The 24,933-nt window shown below is 39.7% G+C and overlaps 1 protein-coding gene across 2 annotated transcripts in view; it reads left to right on the plus strand.

The window, feature by feature from the left end:
• AASS (aminoadipate-semialdehyde synthase) overlaps positions 1-24,933 on the plus strand; it is a 71,874-nt gene that overhangs the window by 45,075 nt on the left and 1,866 nt on the right. For both annotated transcript variants that reach the window (XM_043968166.1, XM_043968165.1), the window contains exons 14-23: positions 3,169-3,290; positions 3,493-3,619; positions 7,520-7,630; positions 7,736-7,844; positions 10,647-10,787; positions 11,871-12,035; positions 15,022-15,117; positions 18,821-18,936; positions 20,989-21,077; positions 24,043-24,219. In XM_043968166.1, the coding sequence (XP_043824101.1) occupies positions 3,169-3,290; positions 3,493-3,619; positions 7,520-7,630; positions 7,736-7,844; positions 10,647-10,787; positions 11,871-12,035; positions 15,022-15,117; positions 18,821-18,936; positions 20,989-21,077; positions 24,043-24,219 (1,253 nt within the window). The remainder of the gene's footprint in view (positions 1-3,168; positions 3,291-3,492; positions 3,620-7,519; positions 7,631-7,735; positions 7,845-10,646; positions 10,788-11,870; positions 12,036-15,021; positions 15,118-18,820; positions 18,937-20,988; positions 21,078-24,042; positions 24,220-24,933) is intronic.

A 24,933-nucleotide genomic window follows, 5' to 3' on the forward strand; every position in this document is an offset into this window, starting at 1 on the left:
GTTTCTGGGGCTGGGTTTAGAACTGAGGTCTTCCTGACTCTAAGCTCATAACTCTATCAGTTGCACCATCTAGCTGAGTAATTAAGCTGACAGCACACGTGGGCTACAGAATATAGAGGCAGGGAAGAAGATAAGACTTGGAGGATCTTAGGAGCAATAACTTCCATTTCATTAGAAAGACAAGTGTTGCTAACTGCCTTCTCATCCAAGCCCTGTGACAAGTGAAGCATCCAGGGAAAAGGAGGAAGGAGAACAAGGAGAACCCCTTCAGTGATGGCAGCTCTTTTCATGGCCAGGCTTTCCTGGAAGGGTCCCAGTACAGTAGGGGACCAGGGGAGAAAGCCAAGTACGACAGGGTAGCCTTGGTCTGGGACCCTTACAGAATGCATTCAGAAGGGGACTCCCTGTTAAAAGCAAGACTCTGACTACACAGCAATATTATTTTGACACAGGACTGTGGTCAATTGCATTGACAGCAGATCCTGCCTAAGACCTCTTCTGTTGGAAAGGAACTTGCTAGCTCATATTTCCTCAGAGCTAATTTTAGGATTCAAAACTATTAAGAAGATTAACTTTAAAAAAAGGCATTTGTTTTTGTTGGTGGTGGTGGTGGTGGTGGTGAAATGATCTGGTTTGCTAAGTAGATTCTATTTCCATTTAATGGTTATCTTCGTTGTCAACCCTGCTAGCTCTTAACCACAAATGGTTTAATCAGTAGGGCTGTGCTCTCAGGAGATAGAAATATTAAAATCAGTTTTCTTCTCTAATTGCCTATTTGCAGTGACGAGTGAATAGCTATTTACAAGGCTGGAGTATAGAATCAAATACGAGGTATACCTCAAAGATATTGCGTGTTTGGCTCCAGACTACCACAATAAAGCAATAAAGCAAATATGGCAATAAAACAAGCCCCATGATTTTTTGTTTGTTTGTTTCCCAATGCAAGGCGAACTAGTAAAACACACTAGTAAGTGTGCTTTAGCATTATGTCTTTAAAATGTCCATATCATAGTTAAAAATACCTTATTGCTAAAGAATGCTACCCATCATCTGAGCCTTTAGTGAGTTGTCATCTTTTTGCTGGTGGAGGGTCTTGCCTCGAGATCAATGGCTGATGAATGACTGATCAGGGTGGTGGCTGCTGAAGGCTGGGGTGGCTGTGGCAATTTCTTTTCTTTTCTTTTTTTTTTAGTGAGGCAATTGGGGTTAAGTGACTTGCCCAGGGTCACACAGCTAGTAAGTGTTAAGTGTCTGAGGCTGGATTTGAACTCAGGTACTCCTGACTCCAGGGCCGGTGCTCTATCAACTGCACCATCTAGCTGCCTCGGCAATTTCTTAAACAACAATTACCACATCAATTGACTCCTCGTTTCTTTCTTTTCTTTTTTCTCTCTTTCAAATGTGTTCATGTATATAAGGTGCCCTACAGGTGATAGCTATTATTATTGTTAATGGTATTCTGAGGCACCTAGAAATGCAAGTATGATGAAATAGTTGGCCAGTAGTTAATTACCTTTTGTTCCTTGACCTGTGAGTTTTCCTTGAATAGGCAAAGGTTACTTGAAGAATTCAAATGGGCTTTGTGAGTCTGGGAGTAGTGGCCCTATGCCAAATTTCGAATAGGTATAGGTAGAATTTTAAAAGGGCAAGGACTACTTTGAAAGACTTAAACACTGCATTATCTTGGATATTGTGTTAGCCTTCACCTGCTTTCCGTTGTGTGGGCGAATGCCTGAAAAGGGGGCATTGGCTTTCATAGTTTAGTTATGATGACAAGGTGGACTACAAAGAAGCTTCAGTACAAGGGGACCTGGCTGCAGTAAAGTTTAGGACTTTTACTTCCATTTATAGAGGGTGGTTGGGGTAATCGCCTAAAAATGGAGAGTTCCTTTTTGGGGGTGGGGTGGGAAAAGCTTGAATGAGGGGTGGTGTTCCTGACTTCTGGAGTTAACTGTCCCCTGGGAACCTGCTCAAGGAGTAGCCATGCCTAATGGCCTTATTTCCCCTTACTTCCCTTAGGTGTGTCCCTCTTTTAGTTTTGCTTCTCAAGGAGAAAACTTCTGAGTTAACCCAGTGTCCTAATTTAGCTCCGTGTCATTCCCTGCTTCTCTACATGTAAGGGAAAAGGGGGCAAAGATTCTTCTTCTGTAACTGCTTCAAGCTAAACAGGGTCGAAGAAATCACAGGGGGAGGAGGGGCCTGGTCTGAAGGGTGAGGAGATGTAAAGGCACAAGCCAAAGCCGTCAGGAGGTTAAAAGCCTTGAGCCGAGTTAATAAGAGGTTAAAGAGGCAAGGGCAAAAATCAAAAGGACAAGAATAAAGGGGCTTTTGTCCTGGTAGCTAGGTCCCCTTCACTGAATAAAACTCTTCTTTTATCTTTAATCAGGACATGTGCGAGAGTATAATTCTTTTTTTTTAATTTATTTTTTTATTTTAGTGAGGCAATTGGGGTTAAGTGACTTGCCCAGGGTCACACAGCTAGTAAGTGTTGAACTCAGGTACTCCTGACTCCAGGGCCGGTGCTCTATCCACTGCGCCACGTAGCTGCCCCAGAGTATAATTCTTTACAGAGGAATACCTAAGGTTCCCCACCACGTATTTTCCAGTGATAACGGGAAACCTTACTTTTTGTCTACTCTGTAAACAAAAGCCAGCCTCAGCTAGATATTCCCTGCCCTGCCCCACCCCCTCACTGCCCCACCCTGACATGCCTCCAAGTCCTTGACTCCCTCAGTTAGACTTTAGGGCAACTGCTCATAAAAGAGAAAACTAACCTGAGACATCCGGATGGGGAGTCTTCCCTTGCCCAGATCTCTGGAGGGAGCTGAGTGTACCTCCGGTCACACCGCTTTCTCAGCAGGAGAAGCCAAAGACTTTTAGCCTGCCTCCTCATTAAATGTCTACCAAATGCCCACAGGGTTGGAATTTCACTTGTTAGGGGTGTTCCTGTCAGAAGGCACACTCCTGATTTAAGGTGTTTCTCTCCCTCGGGTCTTTGGTTACCAAGAGAGGCTACTGACCATTTATTTCTTGATTATCAGCTAGTCTAATTAACAATTGGATTATTAATTACCTGGAAACTCTGTCTCTTGAGGGTTTTATTTACTACACTTCTAAGCTGAAAGCGATCTTTTCTTCTGGGTTTAATAAGTTTTCTTTCATTTGCAGGGAGCGTGCACAGTTACTTTCAATGGACAATAGGAAGAAAGTGTTGCTACTTGGAACTGGCTATGTGTCTGAGCCGCTACTAGAATACCTTTCTAGAGATGGCAGCATTGAAATAACAGTGGGTAAATAAACCTTCCATTTCACTTTTGGTGATTCCTTATCACATGTGTGTTTGTGTGTGTGTGTGTGTGTGTGTGTGTGTGTGAATTCCTATGACTTAATTTTTTTTTTGAGAAGTCACAATGAATTGTATTCCTTGACTTGCCAGGAGGGGAACACAACTAATCAAAAGAAATATCTTGAAATGTTTTGTTCATCAAATAGGCTCAGATATGAAGAATCAGCTTGAGCATTTGTCCAAGAAGTACAACATTAACCCCGTTGTTTTAGACATTGGCAAGCAAGAAGAGAGATTGGCCAGCATGGTAAAGAAACAAGACCTTGTGATCAGGTTAGTGGGGAGTCCTTAGGTATTCCTCAATAAAGAATTACACTCCAATTAGAAATAAAATGTCGTTTTGTTTTGGTTTTTTTATTTGATACTAGGGTAGGTCACCAAGAGAGAAGTGGAAGACTTCACCTCAAGGGGAGGAGAGCTTAGAAATATTCTCCTTCCCAACAGAGAAGGCAAAAGCTTTTATTGAAGATAGATGGGGTTGATGTGGAGGATGGGTTTAATTGATCAAATTCATCGTGAGACATCCCAAAAGAATTACAAGACTCAGTGACTCAGTTTCCCAAGTTTTATTGCAACACTGTGACCACAGGAAGAGCAACCAAAGGAGAAAGGTCCCTCAAAGAGGGGGAAGAAGAAGAATTATATTGATAGTGAGAAAAAGCAAGTTATCTCCTTATTATCTTAATCTCCTTGTGGGAGAGTCATGGGAGCTCTTATCCTAATTTGGACTTCCTGGGGTCCTAAGACAACCTTCGAGGCAGATACCTTTTTCCCTTTGAGGTGTGTTTTGGGGGTTTACACGTCATAACGAGAACCTCAGGACACATTTGGCCCTTTCTTCGCATGTTCCTAAAGACATGCTTAAAATTTGTCAGACCCAGAGGGTCTCTGTGTTGATGGTACCTCTCTACTTAAGATTGGTTTCTAGGTGTCCTGTCATCTAGGATATTAATGGTTAATGGTCCCTAGTTACAGTTTCTGTTGATGGCGAGAATTGATAGGGATAGACTGTCTTGGTTACTGTAAGAACACAAACCTTATTAGTTTCTCTGTTAACCCTTTTAGGTACTATTAATAAGGACTCAAGCCTCAGTTTATCTGTTAACCCCTTTTTGCCTCCTCCATCAGGATGTCCACTTGAAAACTGGAAAGTTCCCTTTCGGGGTGGGGAAAGCTTGGATGCTTGGCATATTCCTGAGAATCAAGGGGGATTTTTTTGAAATACAAGTCCTCACCTTTGGGATTATCTCTGTTTCCTAGCTCCAGTCAGGTAGTAGCCATGCCTAACTGACTTTCCTGTTATAGAATTTTATCTCCTCTTACTTCTTCTTCTTTTTTGGGGGTGGGGGTGGGGCAATGAGAGTTAAGTGACTTGCCCAGGGTCACACAGCTAGTAAGTGTCAAGTGTCTGAGGCTGGATTTGAACTCAGGTCCTCCTGAATTCAGGGCTGGTGTTTTATCCACTGCGCCACCTAGCTGCCCTCTCTCCCCTTACTTCTTAGGTATGTCCGTCCTGATATCTAGTTGGTCAGTCTAAACTTTAATAGTTCCTTGATTCCTCGATATGTCTGTCCTGTTATCTGGTCATCTTTGGTTTTGCTTCTCACAGGAGAAACTTATTCTCATTTATAGTAAACCCCATGTCAGTATCCAAAAAGAAATACACTCTGTACATCTTCATAGCTGCTGCTCCCCTTTCTGCTCAGAGAGGTTGGATGGAAATGCAGTAGAGATGGATTTGAGAATCTCAAACCTTCAGGGTATTGTAAGGGGTTTTATAATATTATAAATTATAATTATTTCTATGGTTCTACTGATTACTTAATAATCTGTTTAAGCTCAAAATTATAGAATAAGAAGCTGAAAGGGACATTAGCCAATCAACAAGCATTTTATTAAGTACTTACTATATATCAGCCACTGTGTTTGATTTTGGGAATATAATGGAAAAGCAAAAGAAAAACCCTGCCCTTGAGGAGCTTACATTCTTTTTTTTTTTTTTTTTTGTGGGGCAATTAGGGTTAAGTGACTTGCCCAGGATCACACAGCTAGTAAATGTCAAGTGTCTGAGCCCATATTTGAACTCAGGTCCTCCTGAATCCAGGGCTGGTGCTCTATCCACTGTACCACTTAGCTGCTCCGAGGAGCTTACATTATAATAGGGGAGATGTCATGTACATAAATAAAAATATACAAGACACATACAAAGTGGAAAGAAGTTTACCTTAGAGGAGAAGGCACTAGCAGCTTAAGAGATGGGTAAAGGCTTCTGTGCAGAAAGTGGTGTTTGAGATGAACCTTGAAGGAAACCAGAGATTCTAAGAGGCAGAAGTAAGGAGGGAGAGAATATCAGATTTTAGATCAAATCCACCCCCATTTACTTTACAACCTAGGTAACTGAGGTCCCAGGAAGCTGAAATGATTTGTCCAGATTCACATAGGCAGGATTAGAATCTGGCTTTCTGAGTCCCCATCTAGTGTTCTCTCTAATATATCATCCTGCTTTTATATACTTTCCTCTTAGATGGTAAGAACTGCAAAACCTTAACTGTGCTCAGATCTGGGCTTAGAAATAAGACTTTTAGTAGAATGGAGTAATGTGAATGTCTGTCTGCCCATGTTGTTATTGTTCAGTCATTTTCAGACATATCCATCTCTTCATGACCGCAATTTAGAGTTGTCTTAGATGACAAAGATATTAGAGTGGTTTCTCATTTCCTTCACCAGCTCATTTGACATTTAAGGAAACTGAGGCAAACAGGGTTAAATGACTTGTCCAGGGTGACACAGCTAGTAAGTGTCTGAGGCCAGATTTGAACTCTGGAAGAGGAGTCTTTCTGACTCCAGACCTGGTACTCCATGCACTGCACCACCTCGCTGCCGCTATCTGCCAATAGGCTGAGACTTTTTGAGGGTGTTGAGGATCCTTCCTCTACACAGCTGCCACACTGATATTCAATTTTCAATGGCTCCCTGTTATCTCACTTTGTGTATTCAAAGCAGGATTCAGTATTCTAGGTTATCTATAATAACTCCAGGTTAAAATACAAAAATCCTCATTCTGGCAGTTAAAACTCTGCAATATATGGGTGCCACCCACCTTTCTAGCCTTTCATATTGCCCTCTTCCATGTACTCTCCATTCTTGTCAAACTGGAATGATATCTGTTCCCTGCATATGTCCCCATAGCTCCCTCTTTCATTGCTTTTCACAACTGGTTCTGCACTCTCTCCTTGCCCTGGTTTCTTAGAAGTTAACACCTTCCTTCAAAGCTAACAGCTCCGCTTTCACCTCCTATGTGAAACCTTTCCTGATCCCCTCCACTGAATGGTACTCTCTCCCTTGGAAATCAACAATAATAGCTAGTATTTATGCATACTACTTCAAGGCTTGCAAAGTGCTTTACAGATATTACCTTATTCAATCCCCACAGCACCCCTATGAGGTAGAGACTGTTATCCTCATTTTACAGATGAGTAAACTGAGACTGAGAGAGATTGAATGACTTGCCACTTGAGTATCTGAGGCAGGATTTGAACTCAGGTCTTCCTGTCAGCAGTCTATTCACCATGTCGCCTAGCTGCATAACAACTAGATTACTTGGTATTTGATATATGTACACATCATATTCCACCCCCTCAACCCCGCCCCACACACACACACACTGTCTCCAAGGACACTTTTGTTTTATCTTTGTATTCCCAAAAGTTAGTTTGGTACCTTGCACATAGTAGGCATTTACTAAATGTTTCAATTATCAAGTACTAAAGGAGGAAGAAATCATATGCTGGCCTATGGCACTTGCCTAGAGGCAGATAAAAACTTTGCTTTGGGGCGTGGCTAGACAACATTAGAATCACATCTTTGAAACAAGTACCAAGGTGTCTGCATTTGGTGAAAACCCCATAGAAAACTGAACTTAGAAAACGTTTTTTGGTAAAATGAGAAGGTGATTTTTCTTAATTCAAAAAGATTTTTTAAAAACCTCAACCCTCTAGTATACTAAAAAACATGAATATTTGGTAAGATCTTTTTTATTCATAGTGTTTTGTGAATCTATGTGCTAAGTAAACAAGGTATATGCCTAGCTAGGAGATAAAAGGTTAATATCTAATCAAGAAAGCTGTTGCAATATCATAATCCAGTGTTTTCCCCTCCTCTTTCCATTTGAAGCTTACTACCATATGTACTACATCCTGTTGTGGCCAAAGCATGTATTGCAAGCAAAGTGAATATGGTCACTGCCAGCTACATTACGCCAGCCATGAAGGAGCTGGAGAAAAGGTAAGTCTCCTAAGTATTCACTAAAGTACGTGGCCTGTGGCCCCATTGACACATTTTCATTTTATTAACATTCTTTTTCATTTCCCACTTTTCCAATTCTTTTAGTGTGAATGATGCTGGCATCATAATAATGGGAGAGTTGGGATTGGACCCCGGCCTTGACCATATGTTGGCCATGGAAACTATTGATAAAGCTAAAGAAGTAGGAGCCACGGTAAGACCACTTTATACTGCCAAGATTTATTTAGGAATATATATATATATATATATATATTTTTTTTTTTTGGTGAGGCAATTGGGGTGAAGTGACTTGCCCAGAGTCACACAGCTAGTAAGTGTTAAGTGTCTGAGGCTGGATTTGAACTCAGGTCCTCCTGACTCCAGGGCCGGTGCTCTATCCACTGAGCCACCTAGCTGCCCCTATTTAGGAAAATCTTAACTGAGCTGTTTTGTTTTTTCCATGCAAGAAATAACCCATTCTGATGATGGGCTTTTCTATGACAGCATCACGTTGGATAGATTTTATGAGGCCAGATTTTCATGCAAAGTAGGCTTGGGGTTCAGACGTCTAATTGAAACAGAATTGTTGCTATTCCCAGTTTTGGAAGTAGCACACAACTAAAAACTTGTGTTTTTGTAGAGCACAGATGACTATGACAAATATGTTGACATATATAGGAAGAGATCTCGGTGATTAATTTCATTTAGCTTTAAAACATCTAAAGAGAAGATACATGGGAACAAAAAGAGTAAACTTGTGCCAGTGGAATGAATGGAGAGGAGTGAATAGGATGTCTTTTTAGGAGCCACTGGAGTAAGAAAGAACATTGAATTTAAGAGTCCTAAGTCCTGGGTGCTTATCTATGTTCTGCTTGTCTAGCTTTAGGTAGACCTTGGTTAAGTCATTCATTGACCTCCTTGGGCCTCACTTTTCACTCTTCTTCTTCTTCTTCTTCTTCTTCTTCTTCTTCTTCTTCTTCTTCTTCTTCTTCTTCTTCTTCTTCTTCTTCTTCTTCTTCTGGTGAGGCAATTGGGGTTAAGTGACTTGCCCAGGGTCACACAGCTAATAAGTGACAAGTGTCTGAGGCCAGATTTGAACTCAGGTCCTCCTGAATCCAGGGCCGGTGCTCTATCCACTGGACCACCTAGCTGCCCCTGGGACTCACTTTTATATTATTTTATATTCTTATTTTTAAGTTAGGGGAGTAGATTCATTCACAAGAACCTTTCTTTCCCTAACAATCTCCAGATAGGATGGTCAGCTGATGGTTCTTAGAGTACTGGATATGGTTGGTGTACATGACTTCTTATCAGCTTCATTATGGGCTAACATAATGATGGATAATTTAGACTAATTTTTGTCTAAAATCATAAATTTTCTCTAAAAATAACATCATCTTTATATATCACTTTAAGTTCTGCAAACACTTTCTTTGCAGTAACCCTACAATATTGGTAGCATATTATCTCCATTTTCCAGATGAGGAAATGAGGATGAAAATAATTGGCTTAGGGTCACATTGCTGCTAGGTTTTAGTCAGAACTCAAATTCAGTTCTTCTGACCCTCATGCAACATGCTGTCTGTCTTAGTACAAAATTGGTTCCCTTAAATTTCTGTGAGTTAATGTCTTGAACTTTCTGTAACAGGTAAATCTAGATGGTAACTCAGTTTTCCCTATTCACCATCCCTATCACAATAATTTGGCTTCTGAGGCTTTGTTGTGGTCATTAAGTTGTGTCTTACTCTTTGTAACCTCATGGACCATACTGTCCATGGAGTTTTCATGGCAAAGATATTGGAGTGGTTTGCTATTCCCTTCTCCAGTGGATTAAGGCAAACAGAAGTTAAGTGACTCGCCTAGGGTCATACAGCTAGTAAGCATCTGAGGCTGGATATGAATTCAGATCTTCCTTACTCCAGGCCTAGTTCTCTATCCCCTGAGCCACCTAGCTTCCCCGCTGAAGCTATCATAGACTAAATTTCTATCCGACTTTCCTGTAGCGCAGCTGTATTTCCCCAATTATGGGTAAATTCATAGAATTGTTTTTCGTTATACATCTGTGACACCCTAGCCTTACATTTACAAGTTGGAGAAATAGATTCATGCTGGAATGTGTGATTATTAAAGTGATTCTGTTCCTCATAGCACCAGTCCTAGAATGGACCAAATTTCACAAGAGTCACATAAAAGAAACTACACTGGCTTTGATTAAACATAGTTCATTGAATCCCACAAGAGCAAAAATTTCTATTAAAACAAAAAGATGAGAGGAAGTAGTACAGTGTGAAGATTGTTCAATTTGAGACAAAGGACCTATGTTCAAATACTGGCATGGCCCTGTGTGACCTGTCTAATTAGTTTCTTCATCTATAAAATGGGGAGATTAGCTTCTAAATTTCCTTCTAGCTTGGAACCTCTTCTCCTAGGATCCCAAGATTACCAAATCCCAGGCAATGAACCATTTTTATAATATTTTCCAACAATATTTCGATGCAGTGAAATAATTCTGACAGTCCTCTGGAGGGAACCAAGCCAATATTTGATCTACACAAGAAAAAATGAATGTTGTTGAATGTCATTAACCTCTCGGTCTGCCAAATGCCTTCCTATTCCTTCTGGGCATGTACTAATTCTATTATTTCCCATCAGAGTTGTCAGGAAAACATTTAAAGATGACAAATCAGTTCTCAAGATCATGATGTATTTGTAAAGATGAGATGCATTGTGGAATTTTATAAGTCAGATTCAAAATTCAGTAGGAATGTAATTGTCAAAGCAATTTTTCTTTGCCCTCAAGGCCTAACTGCTCTTTATAAAATGTCCTTCTTTTATCCATGACAGTGACAAGTCAAACTGAGTGTGATTGACCTAAGGTAGGTATTTCTGAAAGCACAGGGGAACACAGGAAGCAATGTCAATTGCTTATTTCATTTTGGTATCATTGGAATTATTACTGCTGTGAATTATTTTCCTTAACCTGTTGATAATATGACTTGTGTATATTCACTTACAGATTGAATCTTATATCTCCTTTTGTGGTGGCTTCCCAGCCCCAGAGCATTCGGACAATCCTTTGAGATATAAATTCAGCTGGAGCCCCGTTGGAGTCTTAATGAACATACAGCAACCTGCTAAATATTTGCTCAATGGAGAGGTGAATCAATACTGTTAAAGAGGTCAAGATATCAATGGATTGAGTTGTATTAGCTAGCCTATCTGTTGATTTCTGCCACTAAACTTTTCAATGGGAATGTCATTATTCAGTATATTAAGGCAATTAAGGACCCTTAATAATGAATTCAAGGGATTAGTGTAGCCACCTCTAAGCAGGAAGCAGTAACAGAAGAGATGATCTTCGTCCTTTTTCCCAGGATATATGAAAAGGGGGGAATGATGTAGGAGGCAAAAAGGGGTTAATAGAAAAACCTAAGACCCAAGCTTTAATTCAAATATTAGCTCCAAAAGGGATTCAGACCCCAGTTAATGGATAACTTACAAGTCAGGATGCTAGGTTCTCATACTCACAGAAATCAGTACCCATAACGGGAACAGAGGGAGCTGGGCCGTAGAGACCTGAAGACAATAAAGGAATTGACAGACTATAGAAACTTAGACCAGAAATAAAAGAAAAATGACTATATTTTGAAACTAGTCATGGGAACCAGAAAGAGACATGCATAGAAAAGGCCAAATTTGTCCCCAAATTCACCTTATGACATGTAAACCCCCAAAACATACCTCCACTGAAGAAAGGTACTCGCCTCAGGGGTTGGCTTAGGACCCCAGGAACTCCAAATTAGGATAGGCCCTTCCCTGTACCTCCCAAAGGTGAAGAATATTATAATGAGTAGGACAGGCCCTCCCTTGTACCTCCATAAGGTGGAGATTATTATAATGAAACTGATAAATCAATTTATCCATATCATAAATATAACTGTCTTTCCTTTCACTATTCGAGAGATACCTTTCCACTATTCTGGTTCTTTCTCTGTGGTCACTCACAGTATTGCAATAAAACTTGGGAAACTGAGTCACTGTCTTGTAATTCTTTTGGGATGACTCCCGATCAATTTGACCCCAAATTCCAGCCCACATCAATGTGTTTTTTTGTTTGTTTTTTGCAAAATAATGTGTTTTCATCAATAAAGAATGTGACTTCACTGTAGTTTGGGAAATTTGGTGAGTTTGTGAGTGGGGTTTTTGGTACTGATTGTCATCCTTTTTCAATTTTCATTAGGTAATTGAAGCTGGTGGGTCATCTTTTCTTGATTATGTTACCTCCATGGACTATTTCCCAGGATTAAATTTGGAAGGCTACCCCAATAGAGATAGTACCAAGTATGCTGATATCTATGATATTCAGTCTGCTCGTACTTTGTTGCGAGGGACTCTAAGATATAAGGTAAGGATGGTGTTTTAGTTTTTAAAAATCTCTACCTGTTGCAGACTTTATACATTTTGCTGTTAGCAATGCATTTATATATGATGTAGTGGTTTGAGAGGCAGTGGGGAAGCCAGGAAGACCTGGGTTTAAATCTTACCTCAGGCATATATTGGCTGTGGTTTTGGCCAAGTCTTAACTTCTTAGTTCTCTAAGCCACTCTCAGAAAATAAGTTATAGGGAAGGTGCCAATCTACTAGGTGGAAGTTCCTTATACCATTGAAATCTCAGGTCAAGGTCTCCCTATCTTAATATCCCCTTTATTCAATTTAATTAAACTGAACAAACATTTATCAAGCATCTTCTACTAGGCAGGTGCTGTACTACACTCTGGGGCTATAAAGAAAAAACAGAAAAGATTTTGCCTTTTAGAAATCTTAGTCTACTGAGAGGAGATAACATGAACACAGATAACTAGATACGAAATACTGTATATACAAATAAGTATTGTGTGATGAATGATCCGACAAATATAAAGGACAAATTTAAACTTAGGAAGAGAAGTCTTCCTGATTCTATCCCTGGCACTCTATCTATTGTACCACCCAGTTGCTTGCCCCTTTTTCTCTTTAAAAGGAGAATCCTAAAGTTTGATTGCAATAGCCCTTTTTAAAAGGGCAGCAAGGTGGTATAGTGCTCTATCAAGCACTGGGCTTCAAATCAGAAAGACTCTTCTTAATGGTTTCAAATACTAGCTGTGTGACCCTGGCCAAGTCACTTAACCCTATTTGTCTCCATTTCCTCATCTGGAAAATGAGCTGGAAGAGGAAATGGCAAACCACTCCAGTATTTTTCCCGCAATTCAAAAGGGGTCACAAAGATTTGATCACAACTGAACAAAAACAAACCCTCTTAAGGGCTATTAAAATATAAATCCATTTTATTTGGGAAAAAAAGACATTTATAAGTAGTAAAGAAACTGCTAACATTCTTAGTGTTGTGTAGCTCTTCACCAGCTGAGTAGGTTATTCATTGTTTTGGGGTTTTATTTGGCCAATGCTTCTGGCCATTTATAGATGAAGCAAAGCTGATTGTACCTTTGAACGGTATTTTTCTGAAGGGATAGCATGCAACTTGTCCCTTGATATACCTTGACTCTTTGGCCACAAACCATATGTACAGACTGAATCTCTGACATTTTCTCATCCCTTTTCAATTCTTATTCATGACTTTCTACTGATTCTCTATAGAATATCTACAGCGTATGATAGAGGCCTTTCTTTGGTTCCAGTAGAAATGCAAATTCTTTGAAGGCAGAGTCTGCTTAGTTTTAACTCTGTATTCCCAACAAAAAAGCATAGTGTTTTGCACATGTTAAGAGATTAATAGATGTTTGTGAATTTCGTTGCATTGCATTTTAATATTTAATAGATAAGAGTGAAACACTTGGGCTATCCATTTGTCATCCCTACTCTCATTTGCGAACTGACATTCACCTCCTTTTCCAGTCATAATCTCCTTGATAATGTCTTTTGTTTTATTTTTTCTAATTTCACTTTTACAATTGATAAATATTTTCTTTCACTTCTACTTCCTCCATTAGAAAAAAAAGGGAAAAAATCCTTGTAAAAATATGCATAGCCCAACAAAATGCATCCTCATGGTGGCTATCTCCAAAGATGTATGTCTCTTTCTGTGATTTGTGTACATCACAAGACATTTTGTTTTTTATCTCATGCATGCCTTTTATTTAATTTCCCAAGCATATGAATACTATGCTTCAGGTTTTTACACCTCCTATCCGTCTTTCAGTATGTAGTACAGACTGGGTCCTTAGGGTAGTTAAGATGATAGCGCATGGGGCACCAGGGCAGAGAGGCAGGGCAGATGGGAAGGTTTGGTGGTCTTCTATTTCATCAGAAGGAATGAATTTGTTGAATGCCATCTCAAAGCTGCTGGGACAAAAGGGGGAAAGCAAGAGACAGAAGAGCACCTTCGGTATTAGTGGCTCTTTCTACCACAAGGTCATTGGATTGATCTGAGATTGGAATAGGGTGTCCCCAGGCATGATGGTTCTTTCTACTACCCAGCCATCCCATATGGGCAGTCTTTCTTGGTTTTGCTCTATGTTAGTTCTGTGTGCCTCCTCTGGAGGAGCTAGATAGGTGGCACAGAGGATAAAGCACTGGCACACTCACTAGCTATGTGACCCTGGGCAAGTCACTTAATCCCAATTGCCTTAAACATCCAGGGCCAACTCCAATTGTCCTGATGTGTATCTTGTCACTTATCTTCCAAATGTCTCTGGGGGAGAGAGTGAGGCTGGTGACTTTGCACAGCTCTGCCTCAGTTAAATCCAGTCCAGTGCAAGTCATGGCATCACCCCAATGTCACGGTCCTCTTTGAGAGTGAAGCACAAACGCCAACAACTCCCTTCTCTTTAAATGTATCTCTGTCCCAGCCCCAAACCTTGCCCCAAATAGACAGTCAGCTTCTTGAGGGGGAGGACTGTCCTTTTGTTTTGTTTTTGTATATAAGGGTGCTGGCACCCTTGGCAATGTCTTGCACGTGAGAGATGCTTATTCTTATTGATGAATGAAAATAAGAATTCTGAGAAACCAGGAAAGTACCTTCTTTTTATTTTTATTTATTTATTTATTTTTTGGTGAGGCAATTGGGGTTAAGTGACTTGCCCAGGGTCACACAGCTAGTAAGTGTGTAGAGTGTCTGAGGCTGGATTTGAACTCAGGTCCTCCTGAATCCAGGGCCAGTGCTCTATCCACTGTGCCACCTAGCTGCCCCAAAGTACATTCTTTAAATGGGAGACTTGTGCATTTACAAGGAGGTTGGAGACAGGACAATGAGATTCATTCAGGAGATGGAGTGTTTGTTGATTTCTTGACATTTGCCAAGTTTAGTGGGAATGATAGCAATCTCTTCAAATAATGCTTTCTTTTTCTTTGAAAGGAGAAGCATATCATACATTACTCACTTTCTTTTGTTTCAGGGATATGCCAAAGCTGTGAGTGGATTTGTAAAACTGGGCCTAATAAATAGAGATGTACACCCTGCCCTGAGTCCTGAGGCCTCACCTATCACCTGGGTAAGCATCTGACAAATTGTGTGTAGCCTGCAACTGGCCGTTCACACTTTTTATAGTCAACAATCTTTCTGTTGTGTTGACAGTGAAATCAAAACTGAAGCCTAGGGGCAGCTAGGTGGCGCAGTGGATAGAGCACCCGCCCTGGAGTCAGGAGTACCTGAGTTCAAATCCGGCCTCAGACACTTAACACTTACTAACTGTGTGACCCTGGGCAAGTCACTTAACCCCAATTGCCTCACACACACACAAAAAACCCTGAAGCCTAACTGAGGCTTGGGGAGGATGATGCTTCCAAAAATTTTTAAGAAAAAATTGCAAAACTAACCTTGAATACTTGGTGCAGATATCAAACTTTCTACTTCCATGACATCATGGGAGGATGCTTATTAGTCTTAGTTTATGTAATGTGTCAGGTTACTCCTAATATGGGAACCACTCCTCAGTTTTGTTTTTTTTGTTGGTTATTTTGGGTTTTTTCAGTGAGGCAATTGGGGTTAAGTGACTTGCCCAGGGTCACACAGCTAGTAAGTGTTAAGTGTCTGAGGCCGGATTTGAACTCAGGTCCTCCTGACTCCAGGGCCGGTGCTCCATCCAGTGCACCACCTAGCTGCCCCACACCCCTCAGTTTTTAATGTCTTTTTGAATGAAAGATGTATACAACCTCGTATAGCTAAAAGGCCAATGTCTTTTCCAGTGAGATGCTGGCAGAGCTAAATCCTTTACACAGATATCGGTTGATCGTGGAGTTCAGTTTCGTGATCTTGGTCAGCAGGAAACAATGCATGTTGTTGGGATTAAAGTGAGACCAGGTGTTTAGGAAGCCTTATTCTTTTTCCCTGGCTCTGTTTCCTCATCAAATTCCATCAAATTGGTTGGGCCCGTGGACACAGCGTAAGAGAGCACTTGTTGAAACACACTCCATGAAAAATGGACAGCAGTGTGTCCCAGGGTCACCTTTTCACATATCGTGGGCTATTCAATTCCCAAAGGGAAACTTTTATAACCCAGTTTGGCCTGTCTCAAATGACATAGCAAGTTCCTCCAAGATTCCATTTTTGTTGTGTTAACAATGTTTTCAAGTCTCTTTTCTTTTTTCTTCTTTCCTTTCAAAAAGTAATGTCTTTGATTTTTATAACATTCATTTCAAAAAATAAGACTTCCTACTCACTGGATTTTATTCTTTAAAATTTAAACATTAGACAGGAAAGGATTTTATAAAGTAGTTTATTTTTGTTGTTGTTTTTTTTATTATATAACCGTAGAATATGAGAAATGGAAAAAATATTAAGATATCATATAGACCACCTTTTTTTGGGGGGGTGGGCGAGACAATTGGGGTTAAGTGACTTGCCCAGGGTCACACAGCTAGTAAGTGTCAAGTGTCTGAGGCCGGATTTGAACCCAGGTCCTCCTGAATCCAAGGCCAGTGCTTTATCCACTGCGCAACCTAGCTGCCCCAGGCCACCATTTTTTAGACAAGGAAACTGAGTCCTAGGGAAGGGAAGTGACTCACTCAATGCCACATAGTTGGTGAATTTTAAAGCAAGCTATTGGCTTCTGGTGCCTTTTCACCAAATTCCTCTCATTACTCTTTTCCAAAGCTGTCTTCTTGTTGGTTTTTTGTTTTGTTTTTGGTGAGGTAAATATACAACTTTCTGTTCATAGGCAGTTGTAGCCTAAAAAATAATTTCCCTGAGGGGAGGTGCTTCAGAAGGAAAGCTGTTAAGCTTAGTACGAGGTTGAAGAGCCAAAAACATTACTTGTTTTTTCTAATCCTTTAAAATATTTAGTGATATGACTTTCATTTCCAAATATCTCTCTCTCTCTACTGACCAAGTCAGCTAAGCCATCCCTTGTGGCAAAGCTTTTAAAAGGAAAAAAAAAAGAGTAATTTAGTAAAATGAATCAATACATTGTATGTGACACCATATGCATTGTATGAAAATGCCTTCACTCTCCCACCTTGGCAGAGAGAGGAGAGAGATACATGTTCTCAGCTGAGCCAACCTTGGCCATTATATTGAGCATTCACTTTTACTTTTTATAGTTTTTTTTTTAATGGGTACATCATTGTATATTTTTTTCTTCATTTTGTTTACTTTATCATGAACATTTATTACCTTTATTTTAAATTTAATCAACTGGGTTATTCCTACTTTTTTCTTATTAATTTTTTTTAAAAATTTGAATCTAAACATCAAAGGAAGAACATTTCTATACATGTAGAACATGAAAGAGCATTCTAAATGAAACCATGAACTTCCATTTCATGCTGCTAGATTTAAAAAAAAGAATATAATAAATTCTACATGTTGCTTTCTAAACTCTTGCTTATCTGTGCTTCCTTCTGAATTTCTGTTCTGTTCTGAGCATTTTTTAAAAAGTATTACTGTGTCCCCCCTTTTTGTCATGGTTATTGCTAATCCTCCCCTCCCCAATCCCTTTCCTTTACCTAAAAACCAAGAGAAAGTTTAAAAAAATAACAACCTTGCAACAAATATGTACGCTAAGGAAAATGAATTCACACAGTGGCCATGTCTAAAAATATGTCTCTTTCTGCAACTTGAGTTCATCACCTTGAGTCCAGAGAGGTTAACATTCTTCATCATAGATCCTTTGGAGAGATGCTTGGTCATTGCATTATTGAGAATTGTCTTTTTAAAAAAAAACATTCATTTAAAAACTTTTTTCAATTCCAAGTTCTCTCCCTTCCTTCAGACTCTCCCCTACCCATTGAAGTCATACAAAACTTAGTTCCATGTTAGCCATGGAATTCTTAAATCTTTCAAAGTTATTTTTTTTTAGTGTTGATGTCCTTGTATAAATTGTTCTAATGGTTCTGCTCCCTTTAGTCTGGATTAGTTCTACAAAAGATTCTCTGAAATTGTCTCTCATAATTTCTGATTGTACAGTTTATTCAGCCATTCCCCAGTTTTCTAAGAGGCAATTTAAGGTATCCCCTTAGATTATAATTTTTTTGTCTCCCTTTTAATACCACTTTCATGATCAGAAAGTTTGTTTTGCTCACATGTTCCTACCTTTTCGACAAGGCTGGCCCTTTCCAACAAGGCTGGTCTTTGCTGCTGGCTACTAAAGCAGCAACTTCCTACCGTTCCTGATCAAAATGGAAGTGGTCCGAGAAGGATTTTGTGGAGGTGGGAAAATATTTGAGAGAGAGGAAGCATGATATGGATGTAGGAGCCATAGCTCTGGAGCCAGAAGAGTTGGGTTCTAGTTCTCTCATTTTCACTTTTTAGCCATGTGACTTTGGGTAAATTATTTAAAATTTCAGGACCTCAGTCGAGTCATCTGGAAAAGGGAGATAATAACAACCACCCTTCCTACTTTAGAGGAGTATTGTGAAGAATAAATAAGATACTTATTATCTGTAACATGCTTTATTAATGGTAAAGTGGTGTGTAAATATGTACTATTATACTGTAATACAGTAAATTCTTCTGTAATGTATGGTTTAATGCTATAGTTCATTACTTTGTTGATAAAATACATCTTGATGCTATAATTCAAAGTGTATTTTCTTCATAAGTTACTTTTAAAAAGACTTGTATGTCTTTCATATAGAAATACTCAATGAGACTTTTTCGAAGTGTGACTGGCAGGAAGTGGTTGTGATAATTAATCATTTGCACTTTTCTAAACTAAACATTAATTTAGGATTTATATGCTTATTTTTTGTAATCAGAAAGAACTGCTCTGTGAATTGCTTGGGATTTCACCTTCCTCCACTCATGATGCACTGAAGGAAGCTGTCTACAAGAAACTGGATGGGGATGACATGCAGCTGCAGGCAGTAGAATGGTAGGCAGCTTTCTCTGCTCTCTCTCTGTCTCTCTGTCTCTCTCTTTGTCTCTCTCTCACTCTGTCTGTCTGTCTGTCTGTCTCTTTGTCTCTCTCTCTGTCTGCCTGTCTGTCTGTCTCTCTTGATTGTGGGCATTCGTCAGCATGCCCTGTTAAAAAAGAGTTAGCTTAGAAATCTGAGACATTTATTTTCCCTTTGGATTTGCTGTTCCAATGTTAGAGTGTTTCTTTTAGTCCACAATGTTTTGTCTCATGATAAATCTGGAGCAAAAAGCAAAAGAAGAGAAATTCATGTGGGTTATCAGAATCCCTTTACTATTCCTGAAAAATGCCAGCTGAATTCATTTGCAGTTCAATTTACTTCCCTAAATATTTGTTGACGACAAATTATGTGCAAGGCCCTGTGCCAGCTTCTCCCTATTGACTCGCTTTAGTGTTCATTGGCATATATCCTAGTTAAAAATCTAGGACGGCACAACTTAGCAGCTATGTTTGACACAGGCCGTATAAATTCTTAACATATCCTTATGTAGGTATTGGATTCAATTATGTCCAAGTTTCCTTCCAGCCCTAAATCCTATGATTCTACATATCCCCAAACAATGCACAGTTAGCATTCCTTACTTGTACTCAAGGGGGTACTGCATAGTCAGATTCTGTTTGGAAGAAAGTGATTCCTCCATTTTAGAAAAAGGTGGTTTTGGGGCGGCTAGGTGGCGCAGTAGATAAAGCACCGGCCCTGGATTCAGGAGTTCCTGAGTTCAAATTCGGCCTCAGACACTTGACACTTACTGGCTGTGTGACCCTGGGCAAGTCACTTAACCCCATTGCCCTGTAAAAAGAAAAAAAAGAAAAAGGTGGTTTTGTTTTATTTTATTTATGTGGTTTTTTTTTTGTTGTTGTTGTTTTTTGCGGGGCAATGAGGGTTGAGTAACTTGCCTAGAGTAAGTGTCTCCTATCTCAGAGGCCGGCTTTGAACTCGGGTCCTCCTGAACCCAGGCCCGGTGTTTTATCCACTGCACCACTTAGCTGCCCCCAGTTTTGTTTTATTTTTAAAAGCAGTGTCATCTTGTGACTTTTGCTACTCGATATAAAAATCAACTGATCCAGGCCAATGTTCTATAGTTTTGGTGGAACTGAAAGGTAGTATGACTTTGTGGATAGGGCACTATGCTTAGAAATCAGAATGAAGTGGGAATGCATTTTGCATCTGACATTTACTGGCTTCTGACCCTTAGCAAGTCATTCAACTTGACTTTTTTAGCTTCAGCTTCCTTATTGGTAAAATGAGGTACTAACATCTCCTTCATAGGATTTTTGTGAAGATCAAAGGAAATAATCTATGTAAATCACTTTGCAAACCTTACAGAATTCTATTTTTTGCTTCAAACCTATTGGTGTGGAAGTTACCTCTTACTAAATGAAGTTCTGGTCTTAGAAGTTTCCCTAGAACACTAAGAAGTTTAGTGACTTGCTTGGGGTCATACAGCCACCATGTATCATTTATTGTTCAGTCATTTCAGTCATCTGAATCTTCATGACCCTGTTTGGGGTTTTCTTGACAAAGATACTGGAGTGGTTGGTTTGTTTGTTTTGCAGGGCAATGAGGGTTAAGTGACTTGCCCAGGGTCACACAGCTAGTAAGTGTCAAGTGTTTGAGGCCAGATTTGAATTCAGGTCATCCTGAATTCAGGACTAGTGCTTTATCCACTCCACCACCTAGGTGCCCCTTTCTCTAGCTCATTTTACAGATGAGGAAACCTAGACAAATAGGGTTAAGTGACTTGCCCAGGGTCACACAGCTAGTAAGTGTTTGAGGTCACATTTGAACTCAGTTCTTCTTGACTGCAGGCCAGGTTCTATCCACTGTGCCTTTTAGTTGCCTGTGTCATAGGAGAAACTTAAACCCAAATATTACTGACTCCAAGACTTGTTTTATCCCCTAAATTATGCTGCCTCTCAAAGAGCTATTTAAGTATTGTTGTTATTGTTGGAATCTTAATGGGACATTTACTTTAGGAAATGAACTAAAGTAGCTTTCTTTTTGCACAGGTTTGGTTTGCTTGGAGATGAACAAGTCCCTAAGGCAGGGTCTCTTGTGGATGCCTTCTCTAAACATTTGGTTATGAAACTTTCCTATGGTATGCAATATTATATTTCCTAAATATTTGTAAATGTAAGACCAGTTAGTCAGTCAATAAACATTTACCAAGCACTTTCTAGCTGCCAGGCTAAGCACTGGGGATACAAAAAGAGACAAAAGACAGTCCCTTGCCCTGAAGGAGCTCACAATCTGAGGGAGACAAAAAATATGTACAAACTGTTTTTAGGACAAATAGGTGATAATTAAGAAGGGAAGGGTACTAGAATTCAGAGAGATTGGGAAAGAATTCCTGTAGAAGTTGGTATTTTAATAGGGACTTGATGGAAGATAGGGAAGTAAGGAAGCAGAGATGAAGCAGAACAAGGCATGGGGGGATAGCTGGAGAAAATGGGCAGAGGTGAGAGATGGGGTATATTGTTTGGGCAATACAGGAAGCCAGTGTCACTGGATTGCAGTGTACATAGTAGGGAGTAAGGTGTAAAAAGACTGGAAAGTATAGGGGAGATCCAGGTAGAAAAGGGCTTTGATTGCCAAATATAGGATTTTGAATTTTATTCTGGAAATAGGGAGCCACTAACATTTATGGGATGGAGGAATGATAGGGTTGGACCAGTGCTTCAGGAAAATGGAGGATGAATTAGAGTTGGGAACACTTGAGGAAGGCAGGCTCACTAGCAAGGAGGATATTTCAATAGTACAAGCATGGATGATGAGAGCCTGTACCAGGGTACTAGCGGTATTAGAAGAAAGAAGGGCATTCAAGAGATGTTGCAAAGGTGAAATCAGCAGGCCTTGGTAACAGAGTGGATATAGGGGTGGGGTGAGAGGTGAGGAGTTGAAGATGGCATCTAGGTTATGAGTTGGAGGCAATGGTATTGCCTTTGGCAGTAAGAGGGAAGTAAGTTAGAGGAGGAGGAGGAGGATTGAGGGGGAAAGAATGAGCCCAATTTTGGACATGTTGAGTTTAAGATGTTTATTGGACATCTGGTTCAAGATGTCTGAAAGAGAGTTGGATATGTGAGACTGGAGGTCAGCAGAGAGATGATGGAAATTTAGGTAGATTTGCGAATCATCAGCATAGAGAAGGGAATGAAATCCATGGGAGCTGATGTGATCACCAAGTAAAGAAGCACAGAAGCAGACGAGAAGAGGACTCAGGACAGAACCCTGTGGGACACTTATGGTTAGAGGGTCTAGATGAAGATCCAGCACAGGAGACTGAGAAGCAGCAATCTGATAGGTAGGAAAAGAACCTAGAGAGAGCGCTGTTCTGAAAACCAGTAGAAAAGAGACTCTTGAGAGAGTGTGTGCTACAGTGTCAATGACTGCAGAGAGGCCAAGAAGAATGAGAACTGAGAAAAGGCCGTTGCATTTGGCATTTAAGAGATCATTGGTAATGTTGGAGAAAGCAGTTTCAGTGAAATGATGAGGTTGGATGTTGGAGTGTAAGGAGTTAGGAAGTGGGTAAGAGGAGAGGAAGTAAATGTACCCCTAGCAGACAGACTTTTCAAAAAGGACAGAAGAAATATAGAGCAATAGTTAGTGGGAATGGAAGGACCAAATGTGGGTTTAGTGGGGAAGACTACAAAGATTACAAAGATCAGAGAATGGATTGGAAGGTTGGACTGAGGCAGGAGGAATGAGGGTATATCATATGAGGAGGAAAGGGACTTGGGTTATTATTATTTTATTATATTTTTTGCAGGGCAGTGAGGGTTAAGTGACTTGTCCATGGTCACACAGCTAGTAACTGTCAAGTGTTTGAGGTCAGATTTGAACTCAGGTCCTCCTGAATCCAGGGGCAGTACTTTATCCACTGTGCCATCTAACTGCCCCCTCGGGTTATTTTTACAAGGGAAACGAGAATGTGGAAATATAAAGAGTTGAATTTGTGATGTGAAATACATGCCTAGAACAAGGAAATTAATAATCCTGTTGTACTCAGCCCTGGACAGAGAACATCAAGATTGTTTTGTTCAATTCTAAGCACTTTATTTTAAGAGGGGACATTGACAAGTTGGAACATGTCCAGAATAGAGCACCTAGGATGGGAAGTGTCCCCAGAATATGACTATATAACCCCAGATATATGACTATAAGTTGAAAAACTGGTTTTGTTTAGTTTGGAAAAGAGAAGATCTCAGTGAAATAACAGATGGAGATTTGTGTTGGGAAAGAAGGATTTGATTTCTTTTGCATGACTCCAAAGGATAGATTCAGGACCAACAAGTCTAAGTTATAAGGAGCTAGATTTCATTACAATATAATGAAGAACTTCCCAATTATAGCTTTCTGAAAACGGAATGGCCATCTTTGTGAGGTAGGAGCTCTCTGTGATGGGATGTACTGAAGCAGAGGCTGGATGGATAATTGTCAGAGGTATTGTAGGGGAGATTCTTGCCTTGGGTAAGACTTTCATAAAAGAGTTTCACTGACTCTGAAATTTACATTTATTCAGCAATAACAAGTATTTATTAAGCTCCTGTTAAATGTCAGGTACTACGCTAAGTGCCGAGGATAAAACATTAAAAATGAAACATTCCACATCCTTGAACTTAAATTCTAATGGGGTAGAGGGGAAAATAGCATATACATAGATATGAAGCACATATGAAGTCAATACAAGTAGTTTTGTGGTTAGAGATAAGGACTTATCACTGGGAAGATTATCAATTCAATATATGTCTTAGGGAGACACCCAAAAGGACATACAACAAAAGTCTACTTGAATCTGTGGCCATTCTGTGCTGATATTGAACTGCTCATCTCCTCTGAATAAAGTCAGATGGATAGAAGATTAGCTTTCAGCTCAGAGTTTTCACTTTCTTATAGGGCTAAAAGAGCAACACAAATGTTTGTTGAGGTAGAAAGTATCTGAAAGAGAAGGGAAGCAAAGGGAGAAAAAGGCAAACTGTCCATTGAATCATTTAGAAAAATGCCCAAGTTAAGTTGTTAAACGAAAGGTATAGAAGATCTGAATGGGATTGTCTTTTGTTTTTAAGGTCCTGGAGAAAAAGATATGATTGTAATGAGAGACAGTTTTGGAATACGGCATCCCTCTGGTCATTTAGAAAACAAAAACGTTGATCTTGTGGTATACGGTGAGGTCAATGGATTTTCAGCTATGGCTAAGACTGTTGGTTTGCCAGCAGCCATGGCTGCCAAGATGATCCTGGATGGTAAGCAGTATTCAATGTATGCTTGAATCAGATGTGACATACCTATTTTCTTTCTTTCTTTCAACTACCTTCTGTTACTCATTTTCTGGGCACCTGTCCGTTATTTACCAAATAGAACTCCAAAGTTACACATTCAAATCATTGAGGAGTTTCAGAGGAGCCAAGAATTGTACACTATTAGGTGACTTTTGTAGTAGTTACCTGCTTTATCAACTCTGGTGGTTAGTGATTAAAAAAACCACAGAAGTGGATATTAATATTTCCTTTCCTTTCATTATGTTGGTTAGTTTTGCTGACCCCCCAACACCTTTATTCTTTGTTATAAAGCATATTTTCATTTGTTTTGATTTTGGAGGGAAGAGGAGAGGATATGGTAGGTGATGTAAAAACAAAAGATATTAATAAAAATATTTTTTAAATCCAAAGGATTTCAATTCCCTTTTCACTCTGCCTTGTACAAGATGATTAAATTAGGCAATCATGAATCAGATATCTACTATATAATAACAATAACTCAATTTTATAGTGCTTTAAGGTTTATAAACATTTTCTTTATGACCTCTCTGTAGCTTAGGTAGCATATTGTTTATGTTTTTTTTATAGATAGGAAAACTGAGCCTTCAAAAGGTTGAGTTATTTGCCCATGGGCATATAGCTAGGTAATATCAGAACACAACACAGGTCTCCTGATTCTATGTTCTGTGTTCATCCCAC

Source organism: Dromiciops gliroides, chromosome 5 (genome assembly GCF_019393635.1).
Source record: "Dromiciops gliroides isolate mDroGli1 chromosome 5, mDroGli1.pri, whole genome shotgun sequence".
Classification (NCBI taxonomy): Eukaryota; Metazoa; Chordata; class Mammalia; order Microbiotheria; family Microbiotheriidae; genus Dromiciops; species Dromiciops gliroides.